Here is a 26,776-nt window from a genome sequence, read left to right as displayed (position 1 = left end):
ATTGTTTATAAGCCAAAATAACGAAATTAACCTAAATGTTCATCAGGATGAGTTTGGACAAATCAAAGTACAAATATAAGTTAGAATATTACACGACTGTTAAAATATTAAAGAACTTAGATGTCTACAATCTAACACTTCTGAAGTGTTAGATTCAGCACTGAAAGTGCTCAATACACTGGATGAAAAATAAATTTATGCAAGGGGCAACTGGGTGGCTCCATCTGTGAAGCATCTGCCTTCTGCTCAGATCAGGATCCCAGCACCCTGGGATCCAGCCACATTGGACTCCCTGCTCAGCCTGGCATTTGCATCTGCCCCTCCCTCCTGTTTGTGTTTCTCTCAAAAAAAAAGTAAATAACTCAAAAAAAAAATGCGTATGAGTATAGAAAAAGACCTGAATGTACATTTGCCAAACTGATAAGAGTGACTATCTTCAGAAGCACAGGATAGAAGAAGAAACTTCACACTTCTTGCCTTTTATTCTTTCGTGTGTGCGGATCTGTCAAAATAAATATGAGATAATTTTTTTAAAAAATATTTATTTCAAAAAAAATTTAAAAATATTTATTTCGGGGCAGCCTGGGTGGCTCAACGGTTTGGCGCCTGCCTTCGGCCCAGGGCGTGACCCTGGGGTCCCTGGATCGAGTCCCACGTGGGGCTCCCTGCATGGAGCCTGCTTCTCCCTCTGCCTGGGTCTCATGAATAAACAAATAAAAACCCTTAAAAAAAATTTTATTTCTGATAACACTTCTCTATTTCATCAATTTCATCATGAGTCTAAGAGCACAAATATTTGCTGTCAACGGCTCAAAACACAAAGCACTGGGGGAAACGAAACCCGTGTACAAAGGGATAGTTGGAAACGCCTCTTTTTTTTTTTTCCATAATTTAATTTTTTTTCTTTTGACATCTCAATTGGTGTTTCCTAAACCCACAGCCTGACAGCACCTGCAGCAGAAGCTGGGCCTTAAACGGAACCGACAATTCCTTCCCTTAGGAGCACCGGCACAGTCCATCATGAGCGGGGCCTGCCCCCAACAGCCGGGGGTGGGAGACTCTAAGGGGAGCTCACGGTCTCCGTTTTCTTAGCGCGGGCACAGGCGCCGCCGCGGCGCTCAGGCTCGGATGGAGCTGACCGTGCGCTGAGCGGGGCCCCACGGCGTCCTCCCGGCGGGGAGGCGATGCCGCTCGCCCGCAGGCCTGGGCTGGCGCAGCGCGGTGGGGCACCAGGGTCGCCTCGGGGGCCCGGCTCGAGTTCACCCCGCAGAAAGTTAACTCCTCCTCCCGGCCGACTGGGCGGCCCAGGCTCAGAAGCGACAGGGAGATGGTCGGCGAGCGAGGGAGGCCAAGGCGCGTCCCCAACGAGCCTTAGCCGACCCACCTAGCGGAACCATCAGAGCGCACCTGGCGCGCGTCACCTGACCGTCTCCGTTCCTGCCCTCAGCCAAGATGGCCGCCGGGGGGCGCGCCCACGGCACGGCGCACGCGCGGCGGCGCCGGCCCGCCCCCTTTCCCGTCCTCCCGCGCGCCGGCCCCGCCCCCTCGCCGGCGGCGCCCCCTCCCAGCGTCCTCGGCCTCACCCCCTTTCTGGCTGCTCCCGCCGGTCCCCGGCTCCGAGCCCGGAAGTGGATATCGCTGCTCGGCTGAGGGGGCGCGGGGGAGGGGGAAGTGCTTCCGGGGAAACGGGCCCCGGGTTGGTGTTTGTAAACTTGCCTCGGTCCCGGCAGGGCAGCGGCGGCCCCAGGCTTGGCACGGGGCGCTGGGGCCTGGAGGAGGCGCCGCGCGGCGGGGGAGGCCGCGGGAGGCCGCGCCCGGCAGGTAGGGGCGCGCCTCGGGGAGCGCGGCGGCGTCCGGGCGGGCGGCAGCGCCTCGGCAGCGCGCAGGCCGTGGGGCGCCGCGCGGGAGGGGGAGGGGGAGGGGAAGGCGGGAGGGGGCCGGCCGGGGCGGGCCGGGGAGCGCCGGGAGCGCCGGGGACGCGCGCGCTGCGCCCCCCGCCCGCCTGGAGGGCCGCGTCTCCGGCCGGCGGAGGGGGTGGCCTGGCGGGGGCGCGGGCGCGGGCGCGCTCCTCCTCGGGGCGGCTGGAGGGGAGGGGGAGGAGGGGACGCGCGGCGCCGGCCTGCCCGCCTGCCTCCTGCCGGCCTGCCCGCCTGCCCGCCGGCCTGCCTGCTTACCCGCCTGCCTCCTGCCCGCCGGCCTGCTTGCCCGCCTGCCTGCCCGCCTCCTGCCTGCTTGCCCGCCGGCCGGCCTGCTTACCCGCCTGCCTCCTGCCTGCCCGCCGGCCTGCTTGCCCGCCTGCCTGCCTGCCTCCTGCCTGCCCGCCTGCCTGCCCGCCTCCTGCCTGCCCGCCTCCTGCCCGCCTGCCCGCCGGCCGGCCTGCTTACCCGCCTGCCTCCTGCCTGCCCGCCGGCCTGCTTGCCCGCCTGCCTGCCCGCCTCCTGCCTGCCCGCCTCCTGCCTGCTTACCCGCCTGCCTGCCTCCTGCCCGCCTCCTGCCTGCATGCCCGCCTGCCCGCCTCCCCGCCGCCGCAGCGAGTCTCCGTACCTTCGGGCGGACTCGGGGAGCGCGCACGTGTGGGCCGGCCCGGCGCACCCTGCCAGTCGGCCTGCTGCCTGGCTGCCCGAGCGAGCGTCCTGCGGTCGCCTCCGAGCATTTCTCTACCCCCCGGTGCTGGCCTCCTTAATAAAGTGCGAGCTTCGCGGCCCGGCCCACTCGACACAAAAGCCCCGAAGGGCCTCCGCCCCCTTCTCTTCGTAAAAAGGCAAATCCAAGCCGTGGGCCTGTTGCAGTTCCTCCATGAGCGCCCCCCCCCCTCCCACCCCCTGGTCGCTTTTACTCCCGTTGGCAGCTCCTCTTCGCCCTGGAGACCAGTTTCTTCTCCTGACCTAGAAAGAAAATTCTGCTGGACTAACGTCCTCTTCCTGAGGTTCACAGAGAGCACCCAGCCAAAAACAAAAACAAGACAAAACAACAACAAAAAAGTTCAGCCTACCGCGCACGTCCTTTGGCCTGAGAATGTTGCACCTAACAGCCCCGTCTTCCTTTGTGGTTTCAGGTTTCTGAAACAGAGCGTGAAACTTCAACGAGAAGATTTCATTTGGAAAACCCAAGACTGGCCGACTGTTTCTTCAGACCATAGACAAGAGCCAGGCAGAGTCCAGGGATTCTTGGAACCTCTATCTCCCCCCCCCCCCCCCCCTTGGAGGACACTAAGTTCTGTTTGAAGACAAAGGCAGTTCAATATGGCAGCGGGACTGAAGGGACACGAAGGAGTTGTTACAGTGATTTGGTGACAGTTCTTCACACAACAGTGTCTTAGGAAAGGTGGACCAAGAAACTCCTGAACTTTTGGGTTACATTAAGTGAGAAATCAGCATGGCTCAGGTAAAAAGCTATAGAATCCTCCTCCTTCAAGATCACTGGGAAGCGTGTTTGCAGTTTCACTCTTGAATGCTGCCTTAGTCAACATATTGACCAACCCAGTGAGCCGAGCTCTGTATTAAGCACCAGGGGGAGATCTAGAGGAAGGAAAGGAGACAGGCCACAGCCCCTGCCTTCAGGGAGCTTCCAGTCAAATGAAGGAGGTAGGCTATTCTGCATCACAGGCACTGATGGGACTTTTGTAAAACTGCTCAGTTTACACTTGGTACGTTGAGTGCTGAGGGGCATGAGGGAGTGAACAGTGTGGTGAATGCTTCGTTTGTTTTTTTTGTTTTTTTTTCCAACGGGAATTAATTGAGCTCCTGTTACATGCAAGGCATTGTGCTGGGGATACAAAGATGAATAAGATTGTCCCCGTCCCCAGCACGTTTCCAGGCTAGTTGGGTTGGGGTGGGGGGAAATGGAGAGACAGTTTATAATTTATCTTTATATTCACAATACCTTGCATACTGGTTGGTTAGCAGTAGAAAATCAATGGATCTGTTGATTGAAGAAACATGCAATAATAAAGGTATATACACTGTGGAGGAGAGAAGGGTACCTCTGCCTGGATGAAAAGCAGATGAAGCTTGAAGAATGCATGGGATTTTGCTAGATAAACAAGCAGAACAGGGCATTCATACAAGGAGAACTGCATGGGCAGAGACTTAGAGGCATAGGAGAATGTGATGAGGTTAGGAGTACTGTGGGTAGTTGGCTAATTAAGGAGGAAAGAATTTAAAGGGGTTATGGGGGGCGGCCTGGTTGGCTCAGTGGTTTAGCGCCACCTTCAGTCCAGGGCGTGACCCGGGGGCCCCGGGATCCAGTCCCACGTCAGGCTCCCAGTGTGGAGCCTGCTTCTCCCTGTGCCTGTGTCTCTGCCTCTCGGTGTGTCTCTCATGAATAAATAAATAAAATCTTTTAAAAAAATTTTAAACGGGTTATGGGGATAGGATAGTTAGTGATAGAGGGAAAAGTTAAGATGAGGGAGTTGTTTCCTGGAGAAGTACAAGTATAACCCAAGGGCCTTTTATGCCTTGCTAAGGAATTCAACTTTATTCTGTAGAGAATGGGAGCTTTCTGAAGAACGTTAAGAGTAATGTCAGATCAGTGCATCTAGAAGGTAATTGTCATTGTTAGGGGACAGGATGGATTGGAGAGACAGGATGATCTGTTAGGTTGTTTAAAGTGTGGATAGCAAAGCTATGTGCAGGCATCCTCAGAGCTGCTCCCAGCTTTCTTCCAGGGACCCTCCCTTACTAGTCTCACCAGGATGACAGCCTGATTATAGTATAATTGGCTTTCTTCCAGCCACATGCATAGCTTCCTCCTTTTCATGCCGATTAGGAGCCCTTCGGTTTCTTCTTCCTTTGTTTGCAACCCACTTCATGGCATCATGTTCACTCTTGTTCTGAGAAGACTGCCTTTCACTAATCACTAACTTTGTGCTGGGTACTGCTAGGCATTTGTATCTTATTTTCATTCTCATCAGCCCTGCAAGAGTAGATGCTCTCATAAACATTTTGCATTTAAGGAAAATGAGATCTGAAGAGGTGGGGTAATTTGCCCAAGCTCACATGGTGAAACAGCAGAACTAAACTTTCCACCTCTAGACCTTTCTGTCCAAAGTCCTTGAAGGAGAGAGAGGGGGTCCCAGGATATACTAAAAGGAATCTCTAAAAGAAATTTTATTTTTATTACTTTTTTTTTTCCCAAAAGGAATTTTTTTTTAATAAAATCACTTGTGGAAGTTTACTGATCAACTATTTCTTTAGTGTTTCTTAAAAAAATTTTTTTTTTCTAAGTAAGAAAAGTACATTCTCTAGTGCTGTCTAAACAAAGTCAGTTTGGAGAATATAGCCATAAAAAAGTTTTTTTAATCTTCTTTCAAATTTAATTCTATTTCAGTAATTTTTAAAGTGTACATAGAGAATGTGAAAATGGATAAAACGGAAAAGAAATTTTTTAATTGTTCCTATTTCAGTAATTTTTAAGGTGTACATAAAGTAGAGAATGTGAAAATGGATAAAACGGATTATATATGGAAAACAGCATATATGGATTTGCACACAGATAAATGGCCTTGGGGGTCAAGAGAAAGTGATACTCAGTGGTAAAATCTTTCCAAGTGATTTAATTTCCGTACCCGTTATAATTGATGACACTTAGGAAACATAAAAATCTAAGGGGAGAGGGATCCCTGGGTGGCGCAGCCGTTTGGCGCCTGCCTTTGGCCCAGGGCGCGATCCTGGAGACCCGGGATCGAATCCCACATCAGGCTCCCAGTGCATGGAGCCTGCTTCTCCCTCTGCCTGTGTCTCTGCCTCTCTCTCTCTCTCTCTGTGACTATCGTAAATAAATAAAAATTAAAAAAAAAAATTAAAAAAAAAAAATCTAAGGGGAGAATTGACCTAATTTTGCTGATAAGCATGTTTATGGGACCTGATAGAATATATTATATATTTGGCATCAGTGAGGTCCGCCCATCATAAGTGGCCCCTGAAGCTTTTATTGAGAGGAGGAAGGATGGGGATCCCTGGGTGGCTCAGCAGTTGAGCATCTGCCTTCAGTCCAGGGCCTGATCCCAGTGCCAGGATCGAGTCCCACGTCGGGCTCTCTACGTGGAGCCTGCTTCTCCCTCTATGTCTCTGCCTCTGTGTGTGTGTGTGTCTCTCTCATGAATAAATAAATAAAATCTTAAAAAAAAAAAAAAAGAGGAAGGTTTGCTCTCCCATTTCCATGGCTCAGCAGGGTTAGCCGACCCTCCTGCCCATTCACAGGGCCTAGAAGTACCTAGTAACACGTTGACACACTGTCCCTACCACACTGCTAATGACCAAAGTGTCCATGATACCTGGCTATTGACTTGATGTATATCTAAATGCTGATGAGTAACAACTGACTCCTGGTGAGGTGAGTTAGGGAGGACTCTTGAAGGAAGCAGTTTCGTGAAGAGTGAAGAGGGATGCTCCCTAGGGAGGCAGTTTGTTTGTGGCTGGGTGTGTAAGGTAGTTCTATGGAAGATGGCAGCCTGTTTTTGCCCTGCCCTGCCAGGTGACCTGACACCTCATCTCCTTTCAACTTAGGCAAGTCTCCTGGCTTGTGAAGGCCTAGCAGGTGTGAGTTTGGTTCCTACTGCAGCCAGCAAGAAGATGATGCTGAGCCAGATTGCCAGCAAGCAGGCCGAGAATGGAGAGCGGGCAGGTAGCCCTGATGTGCTGAGGTGCTCGAGTCAGGTACAGCGTTTGAGTCCATCGTGGCACCTGGGGGTCGGGTGGCCCAAGCTCTCTGCCAGGAGATGCCAAGCTTTGATTTCTCAGCGCTTCTATTTAGGGAAGTGGGGAAAAGGGATCCAGCTGGGGAATGAATGAATGTGGGTATTTTAGAGAGCTAAGGAAGGACTTTTCTTTATCTCTAACCCCTTAACACCATAGCACTTAGGAAATGGATGAATACCGTCTCTAAATCTTTGGGGCAGGTGGTTACTCTCATTTAGAAGTTGTCTGCAAGCAGCATTTGGTTTCCTGTCTTGTGTGCAGAGATAGACCGTGAGCTTAGCTTTGATTTGTTTTAAAAGGGCCACCGAAAAGACAGTGATAAGTCCCGGAGTCGCAAAGATGATGACAGCTTGGCTGAGTCCTCTCATTCAAAGAAGACTGTTAAAAAGGCAGGTAATGGGGTAATCCCCAGTCTGGTACCATTTGGTAATGGGGTTAATCCTCCTTTTCTTTCCTCTGTGGTTCAACCTGGAGTTTTCCCTAGATGTTTTGGTTACTCATAGCCAGTGAGTGTGTCACTGATTTCCTCCATAGACCGCGTTGGTCTTTGATCTCTGCACTCTTTGGAACATCCTTGGTAAAGGAACAGGAGCCAGGGAAGCATGGGATCCTGTGGCAAAGGGCAGGCAGTGCCCCCCGCCCCCCCCCAGCCTCAGGTCACATTCGGAGGTGTTGGGTTTGATGGGCAGACAGCTTACCCATGCCCACCTCCTGCCTCAGAGGGTCTCTTAACTCTAGGGATGAGGGAGATGACAACATCAGAAAGATTACTTTGTCCAGAAACTGGAAATTGACTCAGAGTAGGATGGGGGCCGAGAGAAGGCTGAGGGGATAGCCTTATGACATGCCTGATTGTTGCCCCTAGGTGGTGGTAGTGGAACAAAACGGCTCTTTTCAAGTAAAGATTCCCAAAAATTTTATTTGTGAACACTGCTTTGGAGCCTTTAGGAGCAGTTACCACCTGAAGCGGCACATCCTTATTCATACTGGTAAGTGTTTTGCTCATAGTCAGTAGTTTGTAGTTTTTAGTGTGTGTGTGCAGCTCTTGTTGGGTTTGTTTTTAGAGGCCGATGTGCTCACTTCGGCAGCACACATACTAAAAAATGTTTCAGAGGCTGAGCGTGAGAAATAGAGGAAGAAGATAAGTGAATTAGCTGGAGAGATTTCTAGTGTCACTGAGACCAGCAGCTTTGAGGACCTCTCCCAATTAGGTGTCTGCACATTACTAAGAATGAAACGTTTCTGGGAAAATAGCTGGAATGAAGTTCCTGCCTTGTGTACCTCCTACTACTAACTTCTCTCTCCACCTGGGCCAGGTGAGAAGCCATTTGAGTGTGATATATGTGATATGCGCTTCATCCAGAAGTACCACCTGGAGCGTCACAAGCGTGTGCACAGTGGTGAAAAGCCCTACCAGTGCGAACGGTGTCATCAGGTAAGCTCACGTGTCATCCATCCGCCCCACACAACAAACACTTCCTTCACCGAGAACCCGGGCTAGCCGCCATCCTCTGCCCAATAGGAAGCCACCTCACACTCCTGGCCACCATAGACCTACTACCTCGGGGTGAGGTGCATCTCTCCGGCCTTATGCAACTGTTTTTGGGGAGGGGCCGTGGGAATCATGGTCACAACAATAGCATTTCTTGAGTACTTCTGCACAAGGTACTATGAGAGCATATTTGACATAGATTATTTTTTTAATCCTCGTGTTAACTCCATAAAGTAGCTGTGTTGCCATCATTTCGCTTTGGGGGAAATTGAGATTCAAAGAGAGTTAAGTTTCTAAGGACACAGTAGATCGAGGGCAGAGGCAGGATTCAGTCAGACTTCAGAGCTGGTGCACCTGGAAGAAGAAAGACTGCCCTGGGGGGGTTCAGTGTCTGATCTGATGGGAATGTGAGAGGACCAAAACAAGACACGAACAAAAGATGAGAAATGATAACAGCTAACATTTCCTGGATGCTTTGCTCCACTCTCTTACACTGAATCTCAAAACGCTAGAATGGAAGTTCCATGAGGCAGAGATTTTTGCCCCTCCGGTTCTCCACTCTATCCTCAGCCCCAAGAACTGTACCTGCCTTGAGACAGACAATAAATATTGGATGAATGATGTAGCCCTTCTGTGAAGGTACTTTTAGCCTCGTTACAGATGAGTGTCCAGATTGAGTGCTGTTAGATACCGTGGCCAAGGGCGCACAGCCAGGACTCAGACTTGAGAGCCTGTGCTCTTAACCACTGTGTGCTCCTGCCGTCTGCGTACTTGTTGAGGGCTTGAGGAACAGGATGCGGCCCCCGTGTGGGGAAGGCAGAGCTAGCCAGCAGGTAGCTGAGGTTCTCCTCTCAACACTTAATCCTTCCTTTCTTCTCAGTGTTTTTCTCGGACAGATCGATTACTCAGACACAAACGGATGTGCCAAGGGTGCCAGTCCAAGACTTCCGACGGGCAGTTTTCTCTATAGGCGCAAGGGGCCCTGGGTGGTGGGAGTGATCAGAAGAATTTACCGAAGAGCGCACCCTCTCTGGTGTGATGGTGCCACCACCACCCCGTCTGTACCTGTCCCCCTCCTGGAGGAGTGGACCCAGGAAACCAGAAGAGTGCATCAGGGGACAGCGGCCTCAGAGCCTCAGCTCTGTAAATAATCTGAGACTATGAGTATCTCGGGGACGTTCCTCCAGCATTCCTGGGTAGGGAAGCTAGTCCCTGGACCCTTGGCTGAGGTTATAGGTGGGGACTGAAGGTACAGGACCAAGACTGGTGTGGCTCCCACAACCTTGGACTCCAGCTGGCAGCTGACATGGAAAGGATTGGGGAGAGGGATTTGTTTGTTTGTTCTGTTCTTGTTTTTGTTTTTCCAAAAGCAATTTTAGCAGCTACACTGTGGATACAGGTAATATGGAGGCATAGAGCCCTGGTCAAAGCAGGGACTATGGCTGGTCCAGCCCTCCCCAAAATTGAGTTTTTGGTTGCAGTTGATCCTCAGTGTTCACAGCCCTGCACCTCACCTTCTGTTTGAAGGAGAGTAGTATCAGGGATGGCAGCTGAGTTTGCATTGGTCTCCTTATACACTGTAGGGACAGAAGGAAGAATGGCGGGAGGAGCAGACAAGGGCTGGGTCCAACTAGAGTGGGCAGGTACCTCTTACTTCCCCCGGGGACAGCCCACGGCTGTTGGAATGGCCCAGGCCACCCGGTACCTGATGGGGTCAGCTCAAGTGCCTTGTGGAGGGAACTTGGGTGAGAATGGCCCACGGAGCCCTTCCATGCCCTCTTGGGCACTCGATCTTGGAGATAGTGTGTGGCTACCTCGCTGCCATTGACTCCTGAGCCAGACAGAGGTGTTGAGCGCGTAGTCATGGATATCAAAGTGGGGCTGTCTCTCCTTGTGTCGTCTTAGGAACAACCTGAGACTAGTCCCAAGTTGAGCAGCAACTGTTCAAGGAACAAAGGAGTTTGGTGTCCCCTGACATGACTGTTGAGCAGCGTGAGCTGCTCTCCCTGCCCAAGTCCTATCACTGTATTCAGGTAGAGGAGATAGGGTGTGGCCTTCGGTTCCAAAGAATAAGATCTTCGCTTCCTTCTTAATGGCCATCCCTACCCAACCAAGAATTAGGGGGGAAAGGGGTGCTGCAGAGAAAGGACTGAGGAAGAAACCTATTGTAGGTTTTGTTCTTAATCACGTTCTTTGCTCCTCTCTGCCCCAACACCACCACCCTATCTACCCCCAAAAAAGTGATCAGGGGTGTGTGTGTGTGTGTGTGAGCGTGCGTGTGCGTGCATGCATGAGTGTGTTCATTCACGTGTGCTTGCGTTTGGAGATGGCATATTATTGAGCCAAACCCTTCTCTGGCCCTCAGCTCAGGGGAGGATGAGCATGAAACAGCCCCCCCCACCACCACCACCACCTAATCTGAAGGGTGCTTGAGGACCCAGAGGGAGCTGAGGAACTCGATTTAGGGGAGTGAAGGGCTTTGTTTTGGAGGGGGGTTTGGGATTGATTCAGCAGGCTGGTTAGGGTGTCTAACCCAAGCCAAAGCTTGTAAACATGAATTTTCTAAAGTGAAATTTTAAAAAAAAAACCTTGTTGTGGAAGGTTCTGGGGTTTGGTTGGCCCCCGCTGTGGCCTGCCCTGACCTGGAGAGGGGAGTAATCATGGAGGCTTGGTGAACCTGACCATGCTGTCAGTGGGGATCTAGGATGGCAGCTCCAGGTGGTGTGACTTCATTTCCTGGAAGGTGTAGGGAACAGCAGCAGAAAGCTCCCGGCTGCTACCTGTTTGGGAGGGCGGGGGGAGGGGAGCTCTATACCTCTGAAATGTGAGGATTTCAGGGAAAAAGAAAGGCGTGGCACCCTACAGACTTTCCCTAATGGCACCTGAGATCCTTTGGGAGAGACACGGGGCGCGTTTGCTGCCTGTGCTCTCCAGCTTTGTGCTGGCACTTCCATTTGATACGGTCCAGAACCTGGACCTCAGTCCTCGAAGCTGCCCTGTGGTCCCCGCAGGCAGGGTGTCTTCCTGTGTGTGAGGGCTGGGGCTGGGCTGGGGCTGGGGCTGGGTCTGGAACTGATCCTTCACTTCTGGGAATACATTCTTGGAGGGAAGCTCCATCTACAAAACTATTCTCCCACGAGCACTTTTGAAAATGGGAGGCTTCGTTCCCTGCCACTTGCAGCTAATCTGTTTAGGGTTGGGGTGTGTGTGGAGAAAATCCCATGAGTGACCTATGCCCCCACGTGTGCGGATGTGTGCTTAGGTCACAGTGTGCCCTGGACCCCCACAGCCCCAGCCTCCTGCCGGGGTGGGCGGAGGAGAGGCAGTTTGTGAGCAGATGTATAAAGAGCCATACCAGAAGCACCCCTGCCAAGGACTGGGTGTGGGGGAAACTCAGGAGCAGTAGGTGGTTGGTTCAGTCGTCCAGGTGCTGAGCTACTGGGGCCAAGGATGTGTGAGGAGAGAGGAGCAAAGGTGAAAGGAGTGATTCAGCCTCCTAGGGGGCCCAGGAGCCCCCTCACAACCCCAGGGAAACCACAGACTAAGCGCTGCAGAGGCGCCTGGGCCCAAGGCCCCCGCCCTCCTCAGCTGACGGGGCCTAGCACTGGACAGATGCCTCAGGTGCGTTTGGAGTGAAGGGAAAGGGAGGGAGGGCAGGCTCTCAGAGACCGGGACATGGGATTTGGGGGTCTGGGAGAGTAGCACCAGTTCTGGGTGGGCCCTTGGACCGGGCCCTACCAGCCCTGCCCTTCCCTGCACCCCAACTCTTCTCCGTCCAGCCCCCAACAGCCTCTTTCATCACTTAGCTACTGATTGTGCCCTATGGCTTGACCTTGGAGGGTTAAATGAAACGTGGGTCCCGCCACAACTTCTAACCCTCTCCCCAGATGCTCTTTGCCTCTGCTGCAGTCCTGGGGCTTTTATCTTAACAACCCCTCCTACTCTTCCTCTCTGTCCTCTTCTCCCTCTCTCTCTCTCTCTCTCTCTTTTTTTTTTTAATATACTTATTTTGCTATTGGGGGAGGGGAATATCAAATGAACAAGATCACTTTTAAATGGTAGTTTTTATAAGATGTTATAAACTTGTATCTTTTTACCATTAAAGTGCAGTGTATGTTCCTTCGTGATATATTTAGGATATTTAAATAAAAAGAAAATGGGGCTTTTCTACATACTATCTCTTTTTTGGGAAAGCTTTTACTTTGGGGCCAAAGTGGTTTTCCGTCCCGTACCCCACCCCCCCCACATAACTACCCTAAACGTCCAGCATCCTGGAAACCACCGGTTTAAAACTCCTCCACAGAAGAGCAACAAAGGAAAGTAAAAACAGGGCATCCCTTCTGAGTAAGGGGCAAAACCCAAAGCCCTGCCCGCCAGAACAGAGGAGTTTAGGGTACCAGTGAGCTGCTCAAAGCGTGGCTCTGTAGCCTAGGTCGACGTTACCTGAGGATTGAGCAGCCCCCCACCACCACCCCCACCCCGACCCCCCGCAGCCACCTGAGTTTCCTGCACATCAGGTAGACTCTCCCTGGCCTCAGGTGGCAGGGGGGAATGCACTTGGGCTTTCCTGAGGCCCAGGCTCCACAGCCTGCTCTGGCCTTGGGTAAGACACGACGACAGCTGTGCTCTGGGGGGAAGACTTTATTGTGTTCGGGGAGCAGCAGGGGCGCCCCAGTCCTTGTGAGGGAGGGAAGCCAGGCTGCAGCAGGAGGCCCCTCGGTGTCCCTCGGGGGATGTAGGTGACAACCATTCCTCAGGAGTCCTGAGTGTTCTCCCCCACTTCAGGAAAGGAGACTCCCTGTCTCCTGAAAGTGGGGGTTGACCGTGGTCGTGATGGCGCTTCTGTAGAGAGGATTGTTTTCCTGGGGAAGAAGGGCAGAAATGATGAGGAAAAGCCCCAGGGCTGCTCCTCTGTCTGATCCCAAGGGGCCACCCTGGAATTCGAGCAGCGCCCTAAGAGCAGGGCGTAGGGCACAGCAGACACGGACCAAAGTGGGGGGGGACCAAGGTGAAAGGAGTCGAGGCTGGGGGGGCAGGCAGGAAGCGGCGAGCCAGGCGGTCCTAACCAGGGAAGACCTGGGGGTAGGAGGCAGCCCCCACCTGCTTCCAGTTGAGGTGCTTCTGCTCCTTCTCAAAGCGGCTGAATTCTCGGCGGTCGTAGATTTCCACGGAAAGCCGGTAAGCCAGGACCAGCCCCAGCCCCACTGCCACGATGCCCCCTACACAGCCCAACACGATGGCCTGGGTGTGATCCGCGCCTCCTGCGGGAGGAAACCACGCGGACCTCTGGGGGCCCGGCCACGGGGACTGACGGTTGCCCATAGCGGGTCCAGCCTCCCAGCCTCGCTTGTCATTAAAACAAAGGGACCCAGCAAGGTGCAAGGTTCTCCTCAGGGCCCAGGGCCTTAGCCTTGTCCGCTTGGCCCATCACCTCCACTTTTGCCTGGACTCCCTGCTCTACTTCAGCTCCTGGCCTGGTTTCCTCCCCTCGTCACCTCCCCAACCCCAGGTCTGAGGCCCTACCCGTCGAACTTCCGGGGCTCCCGGGGGTGTGTCCACAGCATCCCTGCCCACTTACTCTCTTGGGGTCTCACTGTCAACACAACCATGCCTCCGGCTTCCTCCTCCACCAGGAAGAACAGCAGCTGGTTGTCTAGGGTCCTCTCTTTGCACCAGCCGTCATCCAGGACAGGGACCAAAGCCAGAGTCACATTGTAATGGGCACAAGCCACGCTGCAATTGGTGGCCAGGGGACCAGTCCCAAAGGCCCCACACTCAGCACAGTCCCTGTCCGGTGGACACCCATAGGTTACCAGCTGGGCAGCAGTCGCTCGCACCACAGGGCAGGGAGGGGGCAGGTGGGAGCGGCTCCGCGCACCCCGACCCCTGCACCCACCGGGCCCCTGCTCCCAAGTTGCAAGACCCAAGGTCTCACCTGTGTCTCTCACATGATGTCTTGCAGCCTGAGCACTGCTCACAGAGGGCACCGAAGTAGCCGTCCCGGCACTGGCAGCGGTTGCACTTGCAGTCCCCGCGCCCGCTGCAGACCTCCCCCTCTGGACCGAGACAGCTGTCTGTGTCCATGCTGCACTCGCACGCTGAGCCGGTGCGGTTGGCGTGGCAGTGACACCTTCCACACTGGCAGTGGCCAAAGCCTGGGGAGAGCCACACACAGGGTGACAACCATACTCCTCACTCCTCAGGGGTGTCACACGCCACCATGGGCTGTTCCTGTGCGTCCAGTTCCCTCTCGAGTGTGCCAGACCCCTCCAGCTCCTACACCAGAAACTTTGATGCTTGCCCTTGGGCCATGAAGTTCCAGAGCCGAAATACCCTTGGGACCCACTCTGACCCCACCCTTCTCCCAAAGTCCGCAGGTACCTCCACAGAGGATGCCCTCGTGTCGCTCACAGCTGGCATCATCACACTCGCACAGAGGCCCGGAGCTCTGTCCACTGCAGCTGCAGCGTCCACACTGGCACCGTCCCTTCCCGCTGCACAAGGGCCCTGTCCCGTTGGGGGCCCGGCACCCAGACTCCAGGTCTGGGGAGGACAACTCAGCCTCCGAGCATTCACAGAGCCTACCCAGGCGGCCGGGGGCACAGCTGGGAGGGGAGGAGGAGGCAGGGTCAGCACAACCAGGGGAGGAGAGGTGGGTCTGACCATCCCTTGACCCATCTTCCCCAAGATCCTCTAGGCCTAAGGTCCCAAAAGAGTTGGAGGGAGATGAGCGGCTGAAGGGACACGACGTGTAGCCGAGCGCCGCGGAGCAGAAGTGTGGAGGGAAGGGTCTCGGCACGTCCGGGAAGCTTTAGGTGAAAGTCAGGGTGGCGTCTTGAACGAGAGGTCTAGAGATGCCGTGGGGGACAGAAGACGGAGGAGGAATACCGGGCTCGGGCGCGTTGGGAGCCACGTGGGGAGAAGGCAGCCGGCGGCCTCACCTGCATACCCCACACTGCAGGTGCCCCTGGCCGTCACTGCAGTGGGGCGCCTGGGGCTGGGTGTCGCTGCAGTTACAGTCACACAGTGTGTGCAGCTCCACAGTCAGCTCCTCGGAGAAGCCAAGCGCTCGGAGCCTCAGAAGATGGGGCTCTGGGAGGCAGCGGGTAGCTTGGAGAGTAACCAGAAAGTTCACCTGAGGACGCGTGGGCAGAAATCAGACTCAAGATCCTGTGCATGCGCACACGCACGCACACACGCACACCCCAAACCCATTCATCATCCAGAACCTTGGTCCTAGGAAATTAAGGGAGAGGGTCATGCTGACACTCGTCTCGTAGAGCCCCCTGGAGGAAGCCGCTCCTGAAGGCCTTTCCAGAGGACACGAGGACTGCCCCATGCCTCTGCATTGTTCTCCGTCTGCCCCATCTCTTCCTGCGGCTTCCACTTCCCTCCCCCGCCCCCACTTCCTTCCTTGGGCCTGTCTGGGCCGGCTCTCACCGTGTGGTTGATGGGGACGTGGCTGCACTGGCCGCGGTCCCCAGCCTCAGCCTCCCTCTTCTCAGGATCCCCACACAGAGACTCGTAGGAGATGTGGACCCCAGGAGGGAGCGCGGAGTGTTCGAGGGTCACAGTGGATGACAGGCTCTGTGGAAGGGAGACAGTGAGTAACCACGTGAAGGCAGGACTCCCGCCCCACCTCGTGCCTTCTCCAGCCCTTCCAACCTTCACCCTAACCCTGCCCTCGGCCGCCTTGGGGCCCCTCGCCCCCACCAGGCTGCCCAGGCGGGAGGCATCTGTGCAGGAAGAAGTGTGAGCACCCCGAGGGACCACATGGGTCAGTGCAGCCGCAAGGGCCCTGCCGGGGGCGGGGACACAGGCACTGGCACCGCGCAGCGGCTGCTTCTCAAACCCCAGGTCAGGATATACGGCCTATGCCCACGAGGGGCTCAAGGGCAGAGTCTTCCGAGGGAGTTTGTCCTGAGCACTCGGATCCTGCCGCAGATTTTCTCGCCGTGGGTTGAGGCCATGACCCGTCATAGGCCTGTGGCATGGTTACAGGGATAAGACCTCAGCCCAAGAAACCCTGGTGGATCTTTGCGGTTCCTTCTACCTGTAAAATCCTATGGTTCCCGTGAAGAGAATCTCTGAACTATTTGTAAGCTTAGTGAAGGCAGGCTCCAGGCGGACTTAGGGGCACCAGTGCCAGCCCTTCCGTCCCTTATCTGCATGAGCCTGGGCAAGTCGTTCAGCCCTCCGTGTCTGTATCCCCATCTCTAAAATAGGGGCAATAATCGTCAGCCAACAGGGATCTAGGGGGGTCAACGAGATGGCAAACGGCAAGTGCGCTAGGACAGCGCGTGGCATGAAATAGCAGCTCAGTGAACCTTCCTTTCCTTCCTGGCCCCGAGCGGGGCTCCGTGCTCTGTGCAAGCCAGACGCTTCGGCTCTACAGATGTGAGCCAGAGCGAGGGGCCTGTTAGGGAGAGCCTGCACACCCCTCCCCGTGCCCCCGTCCCCGCGCTCGCCCAGGCCCAGCCCCTCACATTGTACGCGTCCATGATGAGCTGTACCACGTTGCTGGAGTCCTCACTCAGCTCCCCCACTGCGGACTTAGGAATCAGCTTGCTCAGCTCCTGGGGTATTGAGGAGTCCGGGGCAATGGTGGGTCGCAGTTCGGGGGAGGTGGGCTTCTGGGGGTCTGCAGGGGGTGCTTTCGGGGAGGAGGAGCATGGGTCTTTGAAGGAGCCGAGAAAGGCTCCAGGCGGGAAGGTGTGGCATTCAGCGGGCTCTCACCTGGTAGACAGGCAGCGTGGCACTGGTGACGGCAAAGATGGGCTGGATGTTTGCTGCGGACAGGGCCTGGGCTACCTGGCCCACAGAGGGGTAGTCCTGGGCACGGGAGAGGGGACAAGGTGAGCGCCGCAGGTCCCCCCAAACACCATCCAAGGAAATGCGCAGGAAGTCCAGGAACCAGGCTTCCACCAGCTAGTGGGACCCTGGAGGCCCAGCAGGAGGAGGGAGCAGCTGGGGCGGGGGGTGACCGAGCAGCAGGGGGACATGGAGAGGAGGAGCTGCTGGGGTGGTCACTGGTAAGGCTGGGGTGGGGGTCCTCGGGGCAGAGGAGCTGTGACTCAGGGCAGGGACTCACAAACTCTGGGCTGCGGCTGTAGAGGCCGTTGCTGTCCAAGTGGCAGTGCCCATCGCTGGGCATGAAAATGCCACCCAACTTCCCATCCCCAGCTGTGTGGAACGTGTCGTCTGAAGTGAACACCAGCAGCCGGGACACGTTTCTCCAGCCGATCTTCTCCTGCGGCGGGGGAGTGGGGTGGAGGTAGGCTGTGCACCCGGCTCTAGGAGCCAAAGGTCGGCCAGCCCCGCTCTGAGTCAGCTTGCTGTGCGGGCTGGCGGCGCCTCTGCTCCCGGCCGTCCAGGCGGGGTTGGGTTGGGTTCGCCGGGGCCTCCCCGTGAGTTAGGGAAACCCGCCTCTCCCTCGCCATCTCTCACTCTGATCCGCCAGGAAATTGTCAAAATAAATATGCGGCCACGAGGCTGTAGTCCAGAGGGCTCCCCCAGGACTGGGCCGGCCGGACCGGGGTGGCAGTCTCGGGGCCCGCGGTCCCTTGTTGGCGCCTCACCTGGCAGAGCGCAGCCTGCAGAATGGCATCGAAGCCGCCTTCGGGCGAGTCCAGGTTGCCCGACACGCTCTGGCGGCCCACCTCTCGCTCGAAGGCTGTGGCGTCGCCGGTCAGGGACAGCACGTGGCGGAAGCTGAAGGGCGGCTGGCAGCGCTCCAGCCGGGTGGGGCAGGGGTGGCGCAGCTTGGCGGGCACCGTGCTCACGAAGGGCAGCACCGTCTTGTCCACGAAGGAGCCGAAGCCTGGGAGGGGGCGCGGTGAAGGCCGGGCCAGGGGTCGAGCCAGAGGTCGCCGGCGGGGGCAGTGGGAGGCCCCGCTGCGGGGCGCAGGAGGCAGAAAGGGGGGGGGCCGGGGGCAGGAGGGGCAGGAGGGCAGGAGGGGCAGGAGGGGCAGGAGGGCAGGAGGGCAGGAGGGGCAGGAGGGCAGGAGGGGCAGGAGGGCAGCTCACGGGGCGAGGGGCGGGGCGGGCGGGGCGGGCGCGGGGCGCTCACCGATGCGCACCGACTGGGTGACCTCCCGCAGCCGCACCAGCAGGTCGTGGCCGAGCTGGCGCACGCGCTCCAGGTCGTCCTTCATGGAGTAGCTCAGGTCCATGAGGTAGTACAGGTCCACCGGGTAGCCCTCGGCCCGGCGGAAGTGCACGGCCAGCCGCTGCGGCTCCCCTGTGGCGGGCGGGGGCTCAGCGCCGGGATCCCTGGGGGGGGCATCCTCCTCCCCCACCCCCCCATCCTCCCCCCACCCTCCACCCCATCCCCCCACCCACATCCTCCCCCATCCTCCCCCATCCCCCACCCCCCCATCCTCCCCCATCCTCCTCCCCACCCCCCATCCTCCCCCATCCTCCTCCCCATCCCTCCATCCTCCCCATCCCCCCACCCCCATCCTCCCCCACCCCCATCCCCCACCCTCCCCCCATCCCCCCCACTCACCGGGGCGCAGCGCCACGCGGACCCGCTGCGGCGTCAGCTGCGTGGCCCCCTCTCCGCGGAAGCCCGAGCCCAGCGGCCGCTCCTGCAGCACCTCCTGCCGCCCGCGGGGCTCCTCCAGCGCCGTCGGGGCGCAGCCGCGGGCCAGCAGCTCCTGGGCGGGGCCGCAGCGCCGCTCCTCCGCTTCCCCCGACGCCGTGAAGTTCTGGGCCAAGGGAGGCGCGTCGGGACCCCGCGGCCCTCGGCTCGCCGGCAGCTCCCCCGCCCCCGCCCCGGGCCCCCGCGCTCGGCCCCGCGGTGGTCACACACGTCCTTGTCACCCCAGGCCTCCCCTCCCGGCCCCGCGGTCACCCCCCCACCCCCGGGCCTGGTCACAGCCCACTTCCTAGAGCAGCCACCGCAGCCCCCCTCCCCAGCACCTGCCCTCCCCTCCCCAGCACCTAACCCCCCAGCACCTACCCCCCCTTGAGCAGCACCAACCCCCCCAGCACCCACTACCACCCTCGCAGCCCCAGCAGCCCTCACCTCTCAGGCAGCTCCCCAAGCCCCCATGCCTCCTCTCCCGCCCCGCGGTCTCACACACGTCCTTGTCACAGCCCACTTCCTTAAGCACCCACCCCTGCCCCCCTCCCCAGCACCTACATCCCCACCCCCCCACCCCCACCCCCGCAGGGCCACAGAGCCACAGACTTCCTACTGCGATGGGAGGGGCAGGGGGCGGGGCTCACTACCTCCAGAGGAGGAGGAGCCTGGCTTCCACGTCCAACCTGCCTCCCTCCCCGCCCCGTGGTACCTGGGGGCCGGAGGTGCAGGACGGAGGGAATGCCTACAGTGGCTGCTCCACTGGTCCTGAGGCCGCGGTAGGTCCAGATACCCAAGGAGGCAGACACATGCCTGGTGTCCCCAGGCCCCAGCCTGGCACCTCCTGCTCTGCCTGCTGCCCACCCGGCTCCCAGGGCGCCTGTCTCAGGGGGCTGCCCCCTCTCCCACCCAGCTCTCCCTCTGCCTGGGACCCTGTGGTGGCTGTTGTGCAGGCAGCCGCCAGACCCTGGCACCCCCTGCCCCCGCCCCGGGCCCTGTCCCGAGGCACAGAGAGCAGCCCTGACCAGCCGGGCAAACATGCCTCCCCAGGGCCCACCAGGGCAGCCTTGGCCTCTTCCCAAAGCCCACCTGCTCCCAGCTCCTCCCTCTGCTCTCCCAGCCACAGGCGGCTACATACCTGGGAACCTCATGTGCGCACCCCAACACAGACTCAGAAACCCAGTCACCCACTTTCTGCTAGGGACTAATACCCAATGTGACGGCATTTGAAAATGGGAAGAAATTAGGGTTAGGTGAGAGCACGGAGGGAGAACCCTCGCGCCCTGGGATTGCTGCCCTTATCAGAAGAGGCACCAAAGAGCTGGTCTACACCTGTGTGCAGGCCAGGGAAAGGGCCCTCCCCAGGAACCAAATGGGCTGGCGTCTTGATCTCGGATGCCTAGCCCCCGGGACTGTGAGAAACAGATGCCCCATCCTAGCCCCCGGGACTGTGAGAAACAGATGCCCGTTGCTTAAGCCACCCAGCCTGTGGGATGCTGTCCTGGCAGCCCAGCAGACAAATGCACTTTCCCACATGTGTGTGTACCACGGCTCCCTCTACCTACACCCGAGCATGAGTTCCCGCTCCAGAGTTATGGTCACAACTCTTCTCCACATACACACAGATACACGGATGCATAAACCTATACACACAGAACCTTGCATGCATGTGTACACACACACGCACACACAGTCACACACAGGAGTCCCATGTGCACAAACTCACACATGGGACTGCAGAGTGCACCCAGAAAATCACACATTTGCTCACACAATCACACACGTATCTCTGTTCTGAACAAACACGTACACCGGGTTCAAAGGCCACAGGCCCATTTTTACCAGTTGCTTGCACCACGCACAACTCGGGTGTGAGAGGATGCATTCCCGGCAGGAGGGGGCAGGCTGGCAGGACCCCAGCAGGGACAGGTCAGGATCCCTCCATTCTGTGGCCTTCTCTGCGGAGGAGATCTTGGCATCCAATTCACTCTCCCCTCTCCTCAGGGCCAACAGGAGAACAAGGACCGTTAACAAAGCCACCATGGCCTGCAATGGAATATCGGGGTCACGTGGGCCCTTAGGGAGGCCCTCCAAAGTCTCAGTCCTCTAAACTTAGCCTGTGGTTGTCACTCTCAAAACTACCTCCGGGGCACCTGGCTGGCTTAGTCGGTAGAGCAGGTGACTTTGATCTCAGGGTGGTGAGTTCAAGCCCCACCTTGGGCATTGAGCTTACTAAAGGGGGACAGGGAGTCCACGACCCCAATTCATCTTCTTTTTTTTTTTTTTTCCTTAAATCCCAATTCTTTATCTCCCCTCACAGCCTTCCTGTGGATTCAGCAGTTTCTTTAAAATGTCAGGAAGAGGCAGGTACCACGCCTGGGTGGGAGCCTGGGAGAAGTCCCTCCTGTGTGCAGACTTCACTAGGCCAAGGTGGGCAAAATGGCCTAACAAGGGTCTGGGGACTGGGCCTGGAAGCGCTCAGGCCTACACACACCCAGGTCTATTCACCAGGATTCCAAGCCACCGCGGGAATAACCGGACAGGAAACAGAGCCGGGTCCTGGTCCTGCCTCCGTCACTCACTGGCAGGTCAGGCTGTTTCCCTGGACCTCGGCTTCCACATCTGTAGAGAGACAGAGGAGAACAAGTAATCGGACGACGGCCTCTGCAGCTTTCATAATCTTGGATTCTAAGTGAAGGAAGAGGGTCAAGGCTGCTAAATTTAAGGGAGGAAAGTCAGGAAATGGGAACGAGAGGAAGGAAGGCTGGAGCTGACGAGGGAGTATTGGAAAGAGGCAGGGAAGGCAGCGAGGGGCATAAAGATTAGGCCATAAGAAAACTTCCTAAAGGTCCCGGATAACGGAGGAAGGCAAGCCAGGTGGGTAAAGTCTTTTTCCGTCCTGCACTTTGCACAAAGTAAATATACACTGAAGGAAGAGCCGGAAGGCAGGGTAATTCCTGGAATGACCTCTAGGGAAAACGAAGCAAATTTCTGATTTTTAAAAATGTATTAATTAAAAATTCGAATAGGCAAGCCATAGCCATGCTTCAAAAATCAAAAAGTTAAGGGGCTTCTGGCTGGTTCAGTGGATTCAGTGTCTGACTCTTGGTTTCAGCTAGGGTCGGGTCATGATCTCAAGATTGTGGGACTGAGCCCCACATCTGGCTTTGCACTCAGCGGGGTGTCTGCCTCACATTCTCTCTCTCTCCCTGTCTCTCCCTCTCCCCCTGTGACCCTCCCCACTACTCTCTCTCTCTCTCTCTCTCAAATAAATAACTAGATATTTTTTAAAAAATCAAAAAGATAGGGATCCCTGGGTGGCTCGGTGCTTTAGCGCCTGCCTTCGGCCCAGGGCGTGGTCCTGGGGTCCCGGGATCGGGTCCCAGGATCAGTCCCACGTCAGGCTCCCTGCATGGAGCCTGCTTCTCCCTCTGCCTGTGTCTCTGCCCCCCGCCCCCCCCCCTCTCTCTCTCTGTCTCTCATGAATAAATAAAATCTTTTTTTTTTTAAATCAAAAAGATAAATCACAATGGCCTTTAATTACAGAGATGGAAAAATTGGTCCTATACTTCCTACGGAATTGCATGGGACCCTGAACAGCCAAAACAATCTTGGAAAGAACTCGCACTTCTTCCAAAATTCCTAGAAAGCTACAGTAATCTAGGCAGTGCGGTGCTAGCATAAGTGTAGGCATATGGATCAATGGAATGAAATTGAGAGTCCAGTAACAAATCCATCCATTTATGGCCAAATGATTTTCAACAAGGGTGCCAAACTATTCAATGGGGAGAGAACAAGCTTCAACAAATGGTGTTGGGATGACGGTGATCCACATGTGAAAGAATGCAGTTGGACTCCTACCTCACAACATATATAAAAATTAACTGAAAATGGATCAAAGACCCAAATGTAAGTCCTTGAACTATAAACTCTTGAAAGATGGGATCCCTGGGTGGCGCAGCGGTTTGGTGCCTGCCTTTGGCCCAGGGCGCGATCCTGGAGACCCGGGATCGAATCCCCCGTCGGGCTCCCGGTGCATGGATCCTGCTTCTCCCTCTGCCTTTATCTCTGCCTTGTCTCTGCCTCTCTCTATATATATGACTATCATAAATAAATAATAAAAAAAAATTAAAAATTAAAAATAAACTCTTGGAAGAAAATGGGTAAATTTTCATGACCTTGGATTTGACAATGGATTCATAGCTATGACATCAAAAGCACAAGCAACATGGGTAGCCCCGGTGGCGCAGCAGTTTAGCGCCGCCTGCAGCCCGGGGTGTGGCCCTGGAGACCCAGGATCGAGTCCCGCGTCAGGCTCCCTGCATGGGGCCTGCTTCTCCCTCTGCCGGTGTCTCTGCCTCTCTCTCTCTCTCTCTCTCTCTCTCTCTCTGTGTCTATCATGAATAAATAAATCTTTAAAAAAAAATAGATAAACTGGACTTCATGAAAATATAAATGTGCAAATAGAAAAGTTTTGTGCATCAAAGAGCACTATGGAGAGAATTAAAAGACAGACTACAGAAAAGGAGGAAATACTTGCAAACCATCTATCTGGTAAGTATCCAAAATATATAAAGAACCCTTACAACTCAACAACAAAAAGGCAAAACACCTCATTTTTTTAAAATGTTTTTATTTATTTATTCATGAGAGACACACAGAGAGAGAGGCAGAGACACAGGCAGAGGGAAAAGCAGGCTCCATACAGGGAGCCCGATGTGGGACTCGATCCTGGGACTCCAGGATCACGCCCTGAGCCAAAAGCAGGCACTCACCTGCTGAGCCAACCAGGCATCCCAAACCACCTCATTTTTAAACAGCAAAGGACTTAAGAAGGCATTTCTTTGAAGAAGATAGACAAATGGCCAACAAGCGCAGAAAAAAGATGCTCAATTCCATTAATCAGGGATCCCAGGGTGGCTCAGTGGTTTGGCGCCTGCCTTTGGACCGGGGCGTGATCCTGGAGTCCCAGGATCGAGTCCCACATCGGGCTCCCTGCATGGAGCTGCTTCTCTCTCTGCCTGGGTCTCTGCCTCTCTCTCTGTGTCTCTCATGAATAAATAAAATATTTTTAAAAAATCAAAACATTAGGATAGTGAGAATCTCCCACTCCTATCCCCCATCCTCCCATTTATTTGCACACCTTACTCCAACTAAATGACCATCTTTTTCCATGATCTCCTGTTGTGTACAGCCCTTCTAGGGACTGTTCATGCACACAAACCAATGTGAGTATATATACTCCTCAAATGGTAGAATCTAATGATGGAATCCTACAATCACAATTCTACCGTACACACCATTTTGCCCTTTTCTTTGTCTTTTAACTACTTGGAGATCGTGTTACTCAAGAAAGTAAAGAACTTGCTTCTGTTTTCACAGCTGTATAGGTTTCCATTGCATGGATGGATGGCAGTCTCTCATGGGGATTTATTTTTTTTTAATTTTTTTAAAGATTTTATTTATTTATTCATGATAGAGAGAGAGAGAGGCAGAGACACAGGCAGAGGGAGAAGCAGGCTCCATGCAGGGAGCCCACTGCGGAACTCGATCCCAGGACTCCAGGATCATGCCCTGGGCCAAAGGCAGGCGCTGAACTGCTGAGCCACCCAGGGACCCCCTCTCATGGGGATTTAAATTGTTATCTAATTGTTCATTGTTAAAATGAATGCTGCAGGGGCCCCTGGGTGGCTCAGTCAGCTAAGCATCTGCCTTCAGGACCCTGCCGGGGTCCTGGGATCAAGCTCCGCATCAGGCTCCCTGCTCAGCGAGGAGTCTGCTTCTCCCTCTGTTCTCGCTCTTTTCCTCAAATAAATAAAATCCTAAAAAAAAAAAAAAAAAAAAAAAAACACTAAAGCTGCCATGAAGATCTCACATGTGTGCAAGTGAATCTGTAGGATAAATCCCTGGAAGAGGATTTGTAGGGCCAAGAAATAGGTATCCTTTGTAATGTTGGCGAGTATTCCTGACATAGCCTCTCTGGCAGCTAGGCCAGGTGTATTCCCGCCAGTGGTGCGTGAGAGAGGGCGGCGAACTCTGGCCTGGAGCATCCGCATCCCCCTCAGCCTGGGCCTAGGTTCAGCCTGATGTTCTACACAGTGTGGGGAAGGGGTGGGGTGCCACGTTGTTACCTCAGCTGTCCTCCTCCCCCGCTTGCCACCACTTGAGACCTCAGGTGCAGCGTATATATGTCCCTGAGCCACACGTCTGTGTGAGGCCGGCCCAGGGCTCAGCCTCCGTAACCTCAGCCCCGCTTGTTCTGCACGCCTGTGGTCGAGGAGGTTGGAGATGCTACAGCACAAAACCCAGTTTTGACTCATCTGTCACAGGTGGGGCCCCCAGGATTCGACAAACCCAGAGATCTCTAACCCTCTCATCTTCCCTAAAGGGAGCCCCCTGGGGCTCCCTGCACAGGACTCCCCAATTTTCCTCCTACTCCCAGTTTTCCTCCTCTTTCCTTACTTGGGGATACATGAACTGCCGCTTCTTTCTGCTCATCTCTCTCTCCCTCCTCTTCCCCGCCACCCCCACCCATTCAAAAATTTGATGACATCTTTCTGCTGCTTTTCTCTTCTCCACTTCTTTACAGCTCTTTGTTTTACTTCCTTTTCCCTCGTATCCTAACCATAGAGCAGCAGGATTGTCTACTTCATCCCCCTCTTTTTACAAATGGAGCCCTGAACCCCAGAGCGGCAAGTGACTTGCCCACCATGGTCACACAGCGAACAGGGACCAAGACAGGTGAGGCTCAATTTGCCACTTCCCTCCCTTCCAACCCAGGCACCATCATCATCAAAAGCTGTGCCTTCTCGCCACCGGCTCCAGTGGGCTCCACCCGGGCGGGACGGGACATGGGTCTTCTTCAGTCTTCCCTTCTTTCCCTCCATGATTTTCATTTTCCTGGACTTGATCCTAACTCCAACATACACCCTAACATCCCCTCAGCACCTGAGAAACAGCATTTCTCCAACCACCAGATCTCCCAAACCAAGTGGAATCCTCTGCTGCCCACTCAGCAGCACGGGGAGGGAAGAGAACTGAGCCCCTGGGCCACGGTCTCCCAGGACTGTGGTATCCATACCAAGGTGCCACTGGCAGATCTGAGCTGAGCACCAGCCACCAGGCAGCAGGGGTAGGAGCTGGGGAGTCATGTTGGGAGAGCCCTACCTTGACATAATCCTTGGCACGTGGGGGACACTCACATGATAGCAGCTTCCCCTACCTTCTTTGCCTCCCTCCGGCCCCACTTTTGGGACACCCATGCAGGAGAGATGGACGGAGGGAGAGCTTGAGAAACTAGAGGAGGGAACTTGGATGAGGATCTTAGGAATGCAGAAAGGAGTTCAGAGCCTTTCTCAAGTCTCAGCCAGATCCTGGGTGTCCATCCTCAGGTCAGAGCCCCCTGGAACCCTCTTTCCCCTGGAACCCTCTTTCGTGGAAGTTGGGGAGCAGGTGGGGGTTGGGCCAGTGAAGAGAGGAGGCTGGAGGGCTGTGCCCTGGTACTCACAGGTGCGTGCAGAGCAGCCCTTCCTCCGGCAGCGGTGGCCTTTGTGTACTGATCTGGGAGGCTGCAGAGGAGGAAGTGACACGCCCTGGGGTGGGGTGGAGGAGATTTCGGGGTGGTGGGGTAACTGACCTAGGAGAAGGTGGAGCCCAAGGGGGTGGAACTGAGCCAAGGGGGTTGACGATGACGAAGAGGGATCTGGAAGGAAGGCAGGAAGCTCGGCTGCCTACTGAGCGCCTATCACATGCCGGGCACATCACCTTGCTGTACCTTTCCCAGGACACAGCCCCCCAGTTTTACAGACGTAGAGGCTAAGAGGAAAGGGAGATGTTGAGGCCCAGAGGCAAGAGATACAAGTCTTTGCCCAAGGCCACAGAGCCAGCCACTGGCTGCTGGGGGGCTTCGATCCAGGGCTGCCCGCTCCCCGAGAGGCTGTGCCGTCTCCACTTCCTCCTACAGGGGCAGGATAGGGGGGCAGAGAGTAGGGGTGGGGGGAT

The 26,776-nt window shown here is 55.6% G+C and overlaps 3 protein-coding genes across 11 annotated transcripts in view; 1 reads left to right on the top strand and 2 right to left on the bottom strand.

The window, feature by feature from the left end:
- CSAD (cysteine sulfinic acid decarboxylase) overlaps positions 1 to 2,927 on the bottom strand; it is a 33,520-nt gene extending 30,593 nt beyond the window's left edge. The window contains exon 1 of one of the 2 annotated variants that reach the window (XR_012002854.1): positions 2,545 to 2,811. Coding sequence is in view for 1 of the 2 variants with exons in the window: in XM_026000390.2 (XP_025856175.1) it covers positions 2,545 to 2,653 (109 nt within the window). In the remaining variant the exon portion in view is untranslated. Of the gene's footprint in view, positions 1 to 2,544 lie in introns of both variants that reach the window. The other variant, XM_026000390.2, reaches the window with a different exon arrangement.
- On the top strand, positions 1,681 to 12,360 carry ZNF740 (zinc finger protein 740). Of its 2 annotated transcripts, none has more exons than XM_026000395.2 (7): positions 1,681 to 1,821; positions 3,056 to 3,384; positions 6,507 to 6,656; positions 6,998 to 7,087; positions 7,564 to 7,687; positions 8,015 to 8,133; positions 9,071 to 12,360. In XM_026000395.2, exons 2-7 carry the CDS (start codon positions 3,376 to 3,378, stop codon positions 9,158 to 9,160), a joined length of 582 nt encoding a protein of 193 aa, XP_025856180.1. In that variant the 5' UTR covers positions 1,681 to 1,821; positions 3,056 to 3,375; the 3' UTR covers positions 9,161 to 12,360. The 2 variants fall into 2 exon arrangements, with proteins under 2 accessions (XP_025856180.1, XP_025856179.1); XM_026000394.2 differs by having other exon boundaries at positions 3,056 to 3,584.
- A 456-nt stretch (positions 12,361 to 12,816) lies between these two features.
- On the bottom strand, positions 12,817 to 26,340 carry ITGB7 (integrin subunit beta 7). 7 transcript variants are annotated; one of them, XR_012002853.1, is made up of 16 exons: positions 26,283 to 26,339; positions 21,270 to 21,397; positions 20,618 to 20,821; positions 18,698 to 18,899; positions 18,260 to 18,430; positions 17,769 to 18,010; positions 17,282 to 17,440; positions 16,927 to 17,022; positions 16,677 to 16,766; positions 15,631 to 15,777; positions 15,132 to 15,325; positions 14,572 to 14,795; positions 14,126 to 14,345; positions 13,769 to 13,855; positions 13,291 to 13,476; positions 12,817 to 13,052 (listed from the first exon to the last, which is right to left on the bottom strand). XR_012002853.1 is itself a non-coding variant. In XM_072765199.1 (16 exons), exons 3-15 carry the CDS (start codon positions 20,816 to 20,818, stop codon positions 13,322 to 13,324), a joined length of 2,163 nt encoding a protein of 720 aa, XP_072621300.1. In that variant the 5' UTR covers positions 20,819 to 20,821; positions 21,270 to 21,397; positions 26,283 to 26,336; the 3' UTR covers positions 12,817 to 13,052; positions 13,291 to 13,321. The 7 variants fall into 7 exon arrangements, 6 of the variants coding, with proteins under 6 accessions (XP_072621300.1, XP_072621298.1, XP_072621296.1 ...); XM_072765199.1 differs by having other exon boundaries at positions 13,291 to 13,451; positions 26,283 to 26,336; XM_072765197.1 differs by having other exon boundaries at positions 13,769 to 13,977; positions 26,283 to 26,335.
- Positions 26,341 to 26,776: the final 436 nt, after the last annotated feature.

This window comes from Vulpes vulpes, chromosome 8, assembly GCF_048418805.1.
Source record: "Vulpes vulpes isolate BD-2025 chromosome 8, VulVul3, whole genome shotgun sequence".
NCBI lineage: Eukaryota > Metazoa > Chordata > Mammalia > Carnivora > Canidae > Vulpes > Vulpes vulpes.
This window is presented reverse-complemented; position numbering and strand designations above follow the sequence as displayed.